Source organism: Eurypyga helias, unplaced genomic scaffold (genome assembly GCF_000690775.1).
Source record: "Eurypyga helias isolate BGI_N326 unplaced genomic scaffold, ASM69077v1 scaffold6720, whole genome shotgun sequence".
NCBI lineage: Eukaryota > Metazoa > Chordata > Aves > Eurypygiformes > Eurypygidae > Eurypyga > Eurypyga helias.
The window spans coordinates 141,536-154,484 of record NW_010223699.1 but is presented as its reverse complement, the minus strand read 5'-3'; the positions used below and the strand labels follow the sequence as shown (position 1 = coordinate 154,484).

The 12,949-nt window shown below is 38.7% G+C and overlaps 1 protein-coding gene across 1 annotated transcript in view; it reads left to right on the top strand.

Moving 5' to 3' along the window:
• Nucleotides 1–3,879: 3,879 nt before the first annotated feature.
• FRMPD2 (FERM and PDZ domain containing 2) overlaps nt 3,880–12,949 on the top strand; it is a 38,179-nt gene continuing 29,109 nt past the window's right edge. Inside the window, 6 exon segments of the mRNA XM_010148883.1 lie at nt 3,880–4,003; nt 7,375–7,532; nt 8,474–8,539; nt 9,745–9,924; nt 10,782–10,908; nt 12,752–12,883. Coding sequence (XP_010147185.1) covers nt 3,880–4,003; nt 7,375–7,532; nt 8,474–8,539; nt 9,745–9,924; nt 10,782–10,908; nt 12,752–12,883 — 787 coding nt within the window.

Sequence of the window (12,949 nt, the reverse complement as noted above, 5' to 3'; positions counted from 1 at the left end):
AAAGTAATAGTTTTTAGCTCTTTTGTTGTCTTTATATGGTCAACAAAGCAGCAAAAGTAAAGATGAAGGTTGGCAAAAGCCAAGTGTAACTTTCATATCTATGCAAGAAAAGTAAATTAAATTCTTCCAGGGGAAAATCTATCGACTCGAGACAGTTCATGTAATGGATGAATGTGTTGCAAAGATTAGAACGGGGAGGATATTTTAGGCTAATTTGCCTAATTGGATGGCACTACCTTCTTCTACAGAATTCAGCATAAGATTTGTCTTTGACCTCAGAGCATGAATTGTCACTGAAAGCTGTTTGCTACTTTTTCAAGACACAGAAGTGCTAAACTCTATACCCTGGCCAAACTCCAAAGTGGGTGACCACCTTCTGCTGCTATAATTTTTCCATGCAGGCTCAACTAGATCTACCATCGCTTCCTGATCTGTAGTGCTACTGTGAAGTCCCGTTTTGCAGAGGTTATTGGTTACTTTTTCTCCTTGCCTCCTAATTTGCCTGCTTTGCCTTATCAGTTGTAGCTTGTTAGAAGGTCAGAATTGTTTGGTTCTGGATCACAGCTTTTATTGAATTGAGGGACCATGAATGTGTGCAGTGCTACGATAACATTATCTTTGTATCACTATTACTGTCATACCATATACATAACGTAGCTTGGCTGCAAAAGGAAATGAAGTGTATTTTTCCCCAAGCACTCACACAGTTATATTTGTGTCAAATACCACATCCTGCTGGTCTTGACAAGCAAAAGTCAAAAATAGAGCCCAAAATTAAAGGATATTCTCAGTGTGTTTAAAAATCAATTGCCAATTTGCTTGTAAAATAACACACTGTTAAACCTACATTGCATTAGAGCAAAAATTTATTATACTTTCAAGAGATTATGATTTCCATGGCCATATAGTTTAATAATTTTTTAAAGAAGTTTGCACATAATTGCTATCAGAATTCATTTAATTTATACTTAGTATTGATCAGAGACATTACTTTTACTCTCAGAAAAAAAATTCACTACAACAGCTAAGCAGCTCTGATGTAAGTGCTCGTTTCACTTTGGCTCTATAAAGCTGTTACATCTCCATTCTGGACAGTTGCTTATTGAGTAATTTAAGCTAGTCAGAGCACTGAAATGACTTGGTATAAGAATTTTTCTCTAAAACAGAGGATACAGTACCCCTTCCCTCAGCTCGGTCCCAAATAAAACAGCACTAAGAACAGTCTGGTGGATTACCCATATAGAGAAGCCACATAGATTCTAGCTCTGGGGATGTGAATTGATTGCTTAGTCCCAGTACGACAGGGTTAAGTGAAATGCTATCACAGTAATTTATTATTAAGAGAAATGGTGTTGGCTTAGATTAAGAAGATCTGTCTGTCTTTTCTAATTAAGGTTAGGTTCTTAAGAAGCTTTACTACCCTTTGAAGCTACAGAGACTAAAATTAGGACTCTGGTTCTGTTTAAAATGTCACTAGGTTGGTCCATAATCCGTTAGTGATTGCAACAAGGGATCATTCTTCCAATGTTGTGACTCCTTGTTTTGAAGGTAGTGACCCAGGACAAGACCCCATGAATCAAAGTCTGAGTAGTTTATTAATCAGCAACAAGTTGGTGCTGCAGAACATTGCAATGCTCTTGCAGTGATCCCTTGAAGACTGCATAATAAATGGGAAGCTGGCAAAGAAATCAGCTGTAAAAGACCCTAAATTCTACTGCAGGCAGAGAGCAAATTGTAGCAGTAAGTGGGCTGTGTATAAAGGCTACAGATATGGTTAGGGGGGAAGATCTATTTTCAGGCTGTAAGTGAAATCATTTTGCAGTGCTGTTTATAATCCTATATATGACAATAGCATCCTAGGCTGTAGTGTCCTCACTTGGCGGTCTACAGACAATGTCAAAACCTCAAAGAAATAGATGTATCACTTCCAGCTGTGCTGGTTTTAGTCAGGACAGAGTTAATTTTCTTCACAGTAGCTGATATGAGGCTACGTTTTGGATTTCCCCTGGGAATAGTACTGGTGGGGTGTTTTTTAGTTGGTGCTAAGGAGTGTTTGCACCAATTCAACGAGTTTTTCAGCTTCTGATACTGCAACTGTGTTCTCAACTTTCTCACTACAAGCAGTGTTGGGGGACACACCATTCAGACAGCTAACCCAAACTGACCGAAGGAGCAATTCATTCCACAGCACATCATGTTCAGTACATAAGATGGGAGTGGGACTGGGGGCTATAGATTGCTTGTTTGTATAGTTCCTTTGCAAGCTCACTTGTTTCGTTGCTCATAAGCTTGTTTGTTCATGCGTTAGATAGTGGGTTGGTGGGACAGTTAGCTTTCTCCTTCGTACTCTCATTCGTGGGGCTTGCTCAGACTCTGCTGCGATTGCTTTTGGGCTCCAGCTCTTGGGCTCTCTGGCTCTGACTCTTGCTACTCAGGACCTGGTTGTGTATTGGTTGGCAGGTGGTGAGCAATTGTATAATATTTTTTTCCTATTATTTCAATTACTTACTATTAGTAGTATCGTTAATGTTATTAGTATCACTATAATATTTATTTACATTCAATTATTAAGTAGTTCTTATTTCAATTCACAAGCTTCCTTGTCTTTTTCTCTGTTTCTTCTCCTCCACTGGAGGGGAGGGAAAGATGAGCAAGAGCTTGTGTGGTACTTATAACAAGATGAGATTAAACCACAGCACAACTTTTTTCATTATGCTCCTATTTAACCAGCATACAGTGAACCTATGGAGCTCACTGTTACAGGATAATAACAGCAAAAGCATAAATTAAGTTCAAAAATTTTTTAGTGAATCTTAAGCTTGGATTCAGTTTTCCATACAGATATGTAAACCTAGAGCAGCTCTGCCTAGACTAGTATATTACAGAATTGTAAAACTGGTGAAATGGAAAAATCGGATTTATTTATGAAGAAGAAAACATTCTTTGACAATATTTAGTATGATAAAACATTCAGAGGAAGAAAAGCCTTGATCCTTCAAGTCACACGTCAATTTCTAGTTGGCTGGGATTAGGAGAATAAATTCAATAGGTACAATATTAAATTATGATTTACTACAGGGTGGCTTTCTCTAAATGATCTGATGTCATATTGCAGCTGAGATAAAACAGGGAGTGTGTCTGGACCAACATTCTTCTGCAGTATGCCAAGTCTCATGAACCTGTCAGACAGGACATTGTGCTGGGAGCTACTAAATTGCTATTCATCAGCTCACAGAGGGAATAATATTTTAACTCTATTTAGTGAAACAAAGCAAGTTTATGTGTATATTGGTATGGATGAACTGCAAGTTCTGAGTCTCAAGTACCTGACCAAGAAAATCATTGATGAATTCAGTAAGAATCTATGAGCTTTTACTGATCAATCTGCTGAGTAATGAATGAAACTCAATTGATCTGCTGGGCTGTGTTTATAAACCTTTCATGTTACAGTGCATCTCTTTTGCTTTGCCATTCTTTCCTCTTAGATTAACTGTCATGTTTTTATAGACAAGAGAATCCAATTAAGCAGTAGAATCAATGCCCTACCATTCATATAACCACTCACAAAATCTGCACAGTCCATATTCATGAAGGATATCCTGAGTAAAAACTATTTGCCCCACAGAATCTTGTGGTTGGTTTCAAATGATGAGTAAAAGGGCTGAAAAAGCCGACAGGAAGTCACCAGTTCACTTTATTTACTCTTAGTCAGGTTAAGACAGGGGTGAACAATACCTACCTTATGTAAACAAAGAAGCAGGGTGGTTCACAAAATATTTCTTATTGAGAAAGTAGGGTAGGGTTATGATCAGCATGATTTACTTTGGGCAATTCTGTGTACTTTAGTGTGTCCAAAATCTGGTTTCTAATGCAGCAGGCATGAGCAGCTCCTGTGTGACACTGGCCGAGGTCCTGTGGGCAAAAGGAAGCCCTTTGGAGGAAGAAGAAATATGGGCACTCTTGTACCTGGCCACAGTGCAGCTTCTGGAGGACCTTCACAAAGGTGAGGTGAAAAGCATCTTTTTATATTTCTTGCTATTGGAAATCCACTCTTGACTTATTTTAGCTCTTTTGATTTTTCTTTTCTTTTTTTTTTTTTTAAGGTAGGGTGGTGTAGGAGGTTTGCAGGGGTGTTTGGTTGGTTTGTTTGTGAGTTGGTTTGGGTTTGTTTTTTTTTTCCCCAGACAAAAAGCACTAATGGCAATAACAGCACAATGTTAATAAAAATGAGAAATCTTTCAGTGTTGCTGGGATTACATGCAGACTGTTCTGCCTGCGTAAGAGATCTTCACACCAAATTACTACACATCAGATATTAATTAATTTAAGTACAGCTATATACATGGTGGAACAGGACAGAAGAGTCCTTCCTAAAGTCTGTGTAACTTACAGAGAAAAGGCAGTGCCAGCTAGGATCTTGTCCTTCATGTACTGATAGAGAAGGACAGGCAAAAACACATGGCTCCTCATTCAGCTAGTAAGAGACTTTTTTCTTTGATGATAATAATATGACTTGTCATAATGACTAGGCAAGTCATCATGATGAATGCTTGCCAAGCTGGCCAGCTGTACAAGAGAGCATAACTGAGCAACCTGTCACATTTTAAGAACTGTTTATGACAACGGATATTGTTTTGAAGGGAGAATGGATGAGATGTGTTCTTACCTCATAAGCATGTAGAACCAAAATGCAAAAATACTGAAATAAGTCACGTGTAAATTCTGCTGTAGCTGGATGGGTAAACTTTTATTACCGACTAGTTTTTAATGGACTAGAATACTATAGGAGGTTGACTGTATCATGAGTTCTCTATTATCTAGTGTAACAAGAGGATAGAAAAGACCAGGCAAGACAGGCACCAGGAACATGCCAAGGAGTGCAGCACAGATACACCAACCTGGATATATTCTGCTCAGGTCCATCATACCTTATTAACTCAGTACCAGATGCTAAGCTGACACTATGCTCTCCTGATCTCATGGGCTTTTTTTTTTAACCAAAACCAACCAAGCAAACCAAAACAACTTGTTGGTTATCTATTGGATTGAGATAATCAGCCTATGTTCCCTGTGCTGTACCAGATAAATTTGAGGCATTATGATCAGAAGATGAAGAGTAAAGCAAGAGGAACTAGAGACATATAACCAAACTGGTCTATAGATCAAGTGCAGACTGCTCAAACAGTATCAACATTCCTCCCAGCACAAATCCAAAACAGAGCCTCATACCAGCTACTATGAAGAAAATTAACTCTATCCTAGCCAAAACCAGCCCACTGCAAGTACTAGTGGTCCATAAGTCTTGAATGTCTGAGTCCTCTGGCTATACAGACCTTCAAGGTGTATATGAGTTCCCAGCTTAACATTTTACTCATTTTTACAAACCATTTTCCTGATGTAAAAGTTACCATGCATAAGAATAAGTTGGCATTTTTAAGATGCAATTTTAAAATACTAAAATACCAAAGGATTTAGGGCATTTTTCTGAGCTCGTCTCCTGTGGAGACCTGAATGGTTTCTGTTCTCACAGTCTAGACTGAAGACAGTAGTTTATCAGCCAGAAAATTTCCAGGAACCCTGTATCTAAATATTGCCATAGTTAATGCTGCTTTTCCTCTTTTTAAAGTAAACAGATTGATGTTAGATGCTTTTTATCATGCTTTTAAAATCAATATTTTAATGAAATCAGTTGGACGTCTTTGGTCAAATTCACTTAACTCACGTATGCAAGTGCAGAGCATTTGCAGAAGACTGCACATTCTCCTGCTTCCACTCCTGCTTCAGACCACTGGGACTGACCTCAGTGGTTCTCTGCAATGACATTTTTTAAGAGTACTCAGCCCTTTGCAAGAAGAATCCAGTCCATTACTGAGACACCTTCAAATAGATTTCTTCTGGGAACAGCAAGGACGAGCTGTTCCCTAAAGGACAGGCTGCCCAGACCTAAGTGGAGTTACAAGGGTGGCAGGGCAGGGGCTGTGCCAGCCAGGGCACTATCCCACAGAACCCAAAGTAGGTAAGCAGGGCAGATCTGAGCTTGACAACTAAGAATCCATGCCACCATAGAAGTTTGTGTGGTCAAGGCAGGTCCAAGGTCAAGCTGGGAAGCTAAGTCAGGATCAGGTCTGGTGTGGGCAACCAGGGACAGACAGCCCAGCGATCACCAATCAAGTCCACAGCGACACAGCAAGTCTGGGGTCAGGCTGGGAAGTAAGTCTGTAGGTCAGGATCAATGAGGTCCAGTCAGGCAAGGCATGGCTGTGGCTGAGCCAGAGTTAGGCACTCCTACACCTGGCAGTGACTCAAGGCCTCAGGTTGAGCTTAACTGGAGCCTAGTACTATGGGTAGAAGATGGGAACAGTTCTCAAGTGAGGCAGGTCAGGGCTATTAAGGCCTATTAATGTCCTCAGGAATTTGACAGGTTTAGTAGCTTACATTTTTCCTTTGAAAACACTTCTGTTTGAAATACACCCTGTCTTTTAACAGAACTGACACACAGACAGAAAGACTGAATGTGAATAATGCTAAAATATCATGGCTGTTCATTACTGGTAGTATCTAATCTAATTTTTAGTTTGAATAGTTTTCGTATTTGCATTCTGGTAAAAAAATCACAAAGTTCAGGTTAATTGGAAATTATGTTGCCACTTAAAAAAAAGCTTAGTAGGTTATAGCAAGGGAATTTGGGAAGTTTGTTTCTACTGCTACTTCAGCTTCTGCTGACTGACATGGTGTAGTCATCAAAGCTGGGCTCTGCATCATTTTCTTCATCTGTGCAATGGAAATAAAAAGATACTGATTGCTGACACTGACTTTCTGGCTAAGTAATTTGGCCTTGCTAGACACAGTACACTGGAAGAGAAGTTACTAAAATGCAGAGCTGACTGACTACAAGCAGCACACAGAACAAAAAAATATCACCACAGAAATTTGTTCCATGGTCATGCAGCTTAGTGGAAGCTAACTTAAGGTCCTTTGCAAATGCCAGCTTCAAAGTATTTGTACTTTATTGGAAGGAGTGTTCTACTCTTCTGATATTCTCTTGTACTTCACATGAAAAGATCCACCAAAAATGTCAAGATCTCCAGAATCTGCACATGGGATGTAATTCTGCCTTTCCTTAGGCTTCAGAAATCCACTCAAATCAGTATGTTGTTTCTACGTTTGAGATAATGTGAGAGAGAAATCAAGTCTTTAACCATCACTGAATTCCAGCTGACAAAATCAGCTGGGCATAAATGAACATGATTCCACTGAGTTCTGGGTACTACAGGAAACTGGTTTGACTATGAAAGTGAGAAGCTAGCAATACAATTTTCTGAGTGCAAGGAATTCAACACTAAGAACTCCATCATCATCTTCAACATTTTTCAGACCCTGTCATCTGTGTGATTTGTCCATGGTCAGTACTACTGTCTGCTGAAGGAAATCTGTCCTTCCAAAACAATGCACCTCAGATGGAAACCGTCCCTTTCAGTGCACCGGAATTGCTCCACAGACAAAGTAAAAACCAGCGCATTGGACTAACAAAGGTGAGGTATATTACAAAATGAATCTTGACAGTACCTCATGAAGACAAGCTCGTGGGTTTTAATGCAGCACACCAGGTATCTACTGTCAAACTACATTTTTAAACAAACTAGGCTACAGTTAGACAGATTTACATGTATATTGCAGCTTGCCATTAGATTAGCACGCGTGCATGTCAACATCAAAATCAATTTTGAACATCAGTCCTCAAGGTCTGCAGAAATATATTAATTGTGAAGGCCTACAGATAGGAAGAATATTTTTATGAACATGATTTTTGACCAGATATGGTAATTTTAGTCCCAGAAACAGCAGGACTGTATACTATCTATATAGAGAGTGGAAGCACTTCCAGAAGTCAGAAATAATGTTCAGCTTTGTTAACAATTTACTTTTCTTCTCCGTGCCAAATGAGTGTCTCTGGCAAGACAGTAAGATACAACAGTCTGGTACCTAGAAGTTTTAAATAGCACTATGACCACACCAGTGCGTACTTCCCTCAGGCAGAAGACAATAGTTTAAGACTCCCATATAACTGATAAATGTTATGCAGAAATATGAAGCTTTGGAATAGAGGGCCCTTATTTCAGTAATTCTCCTTCTGGGCTTGACTACTAGTCAGGTAGGAAAGAGCTTTAATCATCAATGGGAGAGCTTCAAAACTAAGAAAGGAGTTGAAATTTCTTTTCCTAATCACTGGATAGAAAGCAGCCTGACTCAGCCCCTCAAGCTGAGCAATACTCATTGCATGCTATCTAGTCCATAAGCCAAGAGTCACTAATGTGCTTTTATATATGTTTCCTCTAGTCTAGTTTTTTAAAAAATGATCTGTTTGTCTTCTGCCATTTTGTGACCAAAGGCACAAAAAGATGGTTTCTCTAGTACAAGGCTTTTCTGCATTTAATGCTGACTTCATAAGGGGTTTCCTTTTCTGTTCTGACAGATGTTGGTGTATTCCTTAGGAATGACCGTCTATTGGTCAGCAGACTACCAGGTTCCTCCAAACCAGGCCAGTAACACAAACTTTCTTTTTGTATTTATTCTGTTTTATATCATTATGTTCAAAGACTGAGAGGTATACTCTGAAGTCTCAGTAAGAGGAGCTTTATGTTTTGGAACACTAGAAAGAATTAGAATGCTTGTGTCAAGGTCCAGACTTCACCAAAACCACCAGTTCATCCAAATTAGGAATTCAGTTAGGCCTCACCTTTACTTTCAATTATTTTTTCCTTTTTCTTCAAAAGCCAGGATTATTCCCATTAAGATGAATTGTACCTTGCTTTTAAGAGTGATGATGATTTATTCCAAGACTAATAAGGAACAAGCTGCCTAGTGTAGTGGTTGAGTCACCATCCCTGGAGGTATTTAACGGACATGTAGATGTGGCGCTTAGGGACATGGTTTAGTGGTGGGCTTGGCAGCACAAGGTTGATTCCACGATCTTAAAGGTCTTTTCCAACCTAAACATTTCTATGGTTTTAAGATAGGAAGAGATAAAAGAAAAACATTATGTCAGCATGATTGTGATTCTGTGCACATTTATGTACATTTTCAAAGAACATGATGCTGGAATAAACCTAAATAACACTTCTTATTTCTGAGCAAATTCTACCAGCATCTCTGCTAGTTGAAATTTTGCATTTATTGTTTATCCAGAATCTTTGCAAAGACCTGTGTCCCACATTTTGCTTCATTTCTATATCATTGCCTTTGATTGCATATTTTTGATTTGGAGAACACAAGCTTTTAGTAGATCTAACCTCCCTTCATGTGTATATGTGGTTTAAGAGATAAGTCTCTATAAGTTAAATTACTCCAAAATTTATATACCTGGTCTCTATGGCAATAATTTTGGCTGGTAGAACTCCTCACCTTTTTGAAGCTACTGCTGCCACGTCTTACTTGCATGAATCTGTAAGATTCGCTGCCTAATTAGCAAAGCTGTGGATCAGACTGAGCTGTTGTCACCAAGAAGGCCCTGTACAGGCTGATGAACCTCCTTGTACATGCCAGTTCCTTCCAAGGCTATCCTGGATCCCATTGGAGGCTCGATTTAGTGCTGTTATGCTGCCTGTCTGGAAATTTCCCAAAGCCTAAAGGAAGCGCCCACTTCTCACTCAAGGTGAAAGGGTTACAGAAATAGCTGGTCCCAGTTTACACATGATTTCATAATACTGAGAGATGTCATTTGACAGTGTCTTCATTTTGTCTCAGTCTCTCCAGCTGAGTGACCAACTACACACACTCTTGCTGACACTATGTGAAGATCTGCCACATAAAAGACTTTCTCCTGAATCAATTCTGGAAGTATGTGAGGCACATCAGAAGGAATCTGCTTCCTTCCCAGCAAATGTCTACATAAAGAAAATGGTCCAGTTTGCTGTGGGAAGTGAGGTAGGTACTACTCTCATACAGTAATTGTCTCCTTATCTTTAGCGAGAGAAGTAAGCAGCAACATGGGATACAGGTGAGCAAGTGCCTGAAATGAATGCTTGTAAAAACTGAGGAAGTGAGATTTGGTTCTAGACTTCTAAGCAGGAAATTGAGTGGGCATGTGTATAAGTCAATGAGGGAATGAAGGCATGTCTCACACCACTCTTAAACTCCTTGGAAATGATACAAATCCAGTGCTTGCACTTACAGTACCTTCATTTCTTTGGTTAATATTGAAGCAACCATAACATTTACAGAGACTTCACAATGGCCAAAGGAATGGACTTTACACAAGAGAAGATTTCCTCATTGCCACTCTGGTTTCAGACTTTGTGAAATTCAAAGAAATCACATTTACATCATACTGAGAATTTCATTCATCCTTGAGTGGAGCTGAACATTTGCCATGCAATTAAGCCTGACCACATGAAGTCATTCATAAGTGAACACCTGAGTCTTTTTAAAGATTTGAAATACCAGCAGTTTTGCTGACAAGCTGAATGAAACTGGAAGAAAACATGCTGCAAATACTTTTTGTTTTGTTTTCAAGCAGGATTCATTAACATTCTGAGATGGCCTTTTCTCTTACACACTTTATTTCCCGCTGTAACAGAGGGCGTCCTCTCTTAAACACAGCTAGCATGAGACCATGAAGCCATCAAAACTCAATCCTGCTTTGTGTTAATCTGAGAAAACGAAGTTGCTTATATCAAGCAAATCAGCAGCCTCTGACAAGCAGAGAGCAAGGATCACTTCAGTATGAGAGTCTGAAGTCCACGTATCATATGACATTGACTTGCAGTACTACTGTCTTCTAGGTAGAGCGGGTAGTCACTGAAGACAGCACAGCCTCTCAGCTTAACAGAAGTCATGTGATAAGGAAAAGACTGCATGAGAAAATATCAGACACCTCACCACTGTCCTCCCAGATGAATTTTCACCAAGGTAAAAAAAAAACTTATAATTTGAACTGTCTAATAATGATACAGCCAGCCTTTTCTGAGTCTTTCCCCAGCTAGGTGAACTGTTTAATTTCATGCTGTAGTGGTTACATGTAGTGTTGGATAGGACATTTATTGCCTTACATATAAATGACTGCATAATGGAAAGACTCTGAGGCAAGACAACAACGTTTCTGTTCCCTGTTTTCTCAAAGGACAGTAGTCTGAGGGCTGTGAAGCAATGATAACAAATCAGCTTGCACAGATTCGGCTCTTAAGGCACTTTGCATAAAACCTGTGCATATAAAATAAAACTACTTTCAAAATGGCTTGTGTACTTTGTATGCTCCAGTGCATTTTCAAAGGTAAAGAGTGGGATTCTTTGAAGTTATCCTGTTGCCATTAAGAAATATATATTCATCCTGCCTATTTGATTACTCAAGGAAATATTTATGTAGTTTTGGTTTGTTGGTTTTGTAGTTGTTGGGTTTTTTTTCCCCTTTAATTTTAGTTCCATTTTTCTATTCAAAGGATGTTTTATAAATTCACATATGGGCTGGTAGAGTGATTTCAAGACACAAGGCCAAATTCTGCTCATTATATAAATAAACCAGCATATACTAATTTCACATTTCATTTGACTAAGATCAAGATTTTATTAATCCTCAGAGTAAATTCCTAACTGTAACTAAAGATGGACTTCAGGATCAGATCATTCTTTTTTCTAGTCTCTATATTGTACTGTTCACTTCAACAGAAGTCTCTGATTCTAGGGCAAGGAGAAGGTTGGTCCAAGCTATGCAGGCTTCTTTTTTTGGATACACTCAACATTAGGCATATGAAAAAAAAAATATTTCTATTCGGCAAATCACATATACAACCCATTAACTTCATCTACAATTAAACACACCCATACATACCTGTGGAATATTTCTATTAGGTTCTATTCTTATTGGTCATAAAAAAAGAAGATTGTTCTGAAAACATACAGACAAACCAACCCACATTCATATTGGCTCACTCATTCAGAAACTGAGCTTATAGATTCATACATGCATAACCTGGTGAAAACTCTGCTGCTGCCAAAAGGGACGGTCCCATCTTCAACACCTTATTAGCCACAAATTCCCTTCTACTGGTTTGAGTGATTACGTATCTGGGGTGATCTCTGTGTTTTCTAGGGATTCAGGTCACATGGCTTACACTTGCCTAAGGGCTTCAGTGAATCAGGATGTTGATTACACTGGGAATGTGTGAGCCACACTTTTCAAGGCAGCATTCCATTTCTTTCTTTTTTTTTTAAATTAAAAATTATCACCTTCAGATATTCTGGAAAAGGACAGGAGACAAAGCAACTAAAGTTAAGTTAGGATGCAACAGAAATATATACTTCCTAATGACTTAGGATGACCCCTTAATGGAATTTCTGCAGCTGACTCTCATAGTGGATTGTGTCTGGACGCTGTCCATCCAGCACACAGAAAGAGTACTTTATAGCTGAAAGTTTTGGGCTTCAGCGTATAAGGAAGTAGAACTTTGCAGGTTATCTGCACTTCGCAACATTTCAGTTAAACACGCAGAATATAACTAAAGTATTATATTTGTTTTATTTGGAATATTTGAGGAGAACTATGAGAACTATTTTGGGTCAGAATAAGATTATGAAAGTAATAGAATGAAGTTACCAAGCCTTCCTCGGTCCATAAGGAACTGAAGTCAGGGTCAGAAGACAGACAGACATGGACTTTACAGAAATTTGTCAAGCTAAATGTTATTTATATTATCATGCAGATACAATGATTTAGAATTAAAGTATTTGATTCACCATATTTTCTTTCTGTTTCCAGACAAAGGGTCCAGATTAATGAATTACAGTCGGTCAACAGAGGATTACAGACAACTATCTGTGGACTACAGTGACTCTAATAGTATTTCTGAAAGTACCTCTTTGATACTATCTAACCGAGGACACAGGAGAGGTAAGATTTTCCTGAAATATTATGTTTATGAATTATGTACTCATCTCTTTTGTTCCCTAAAATATG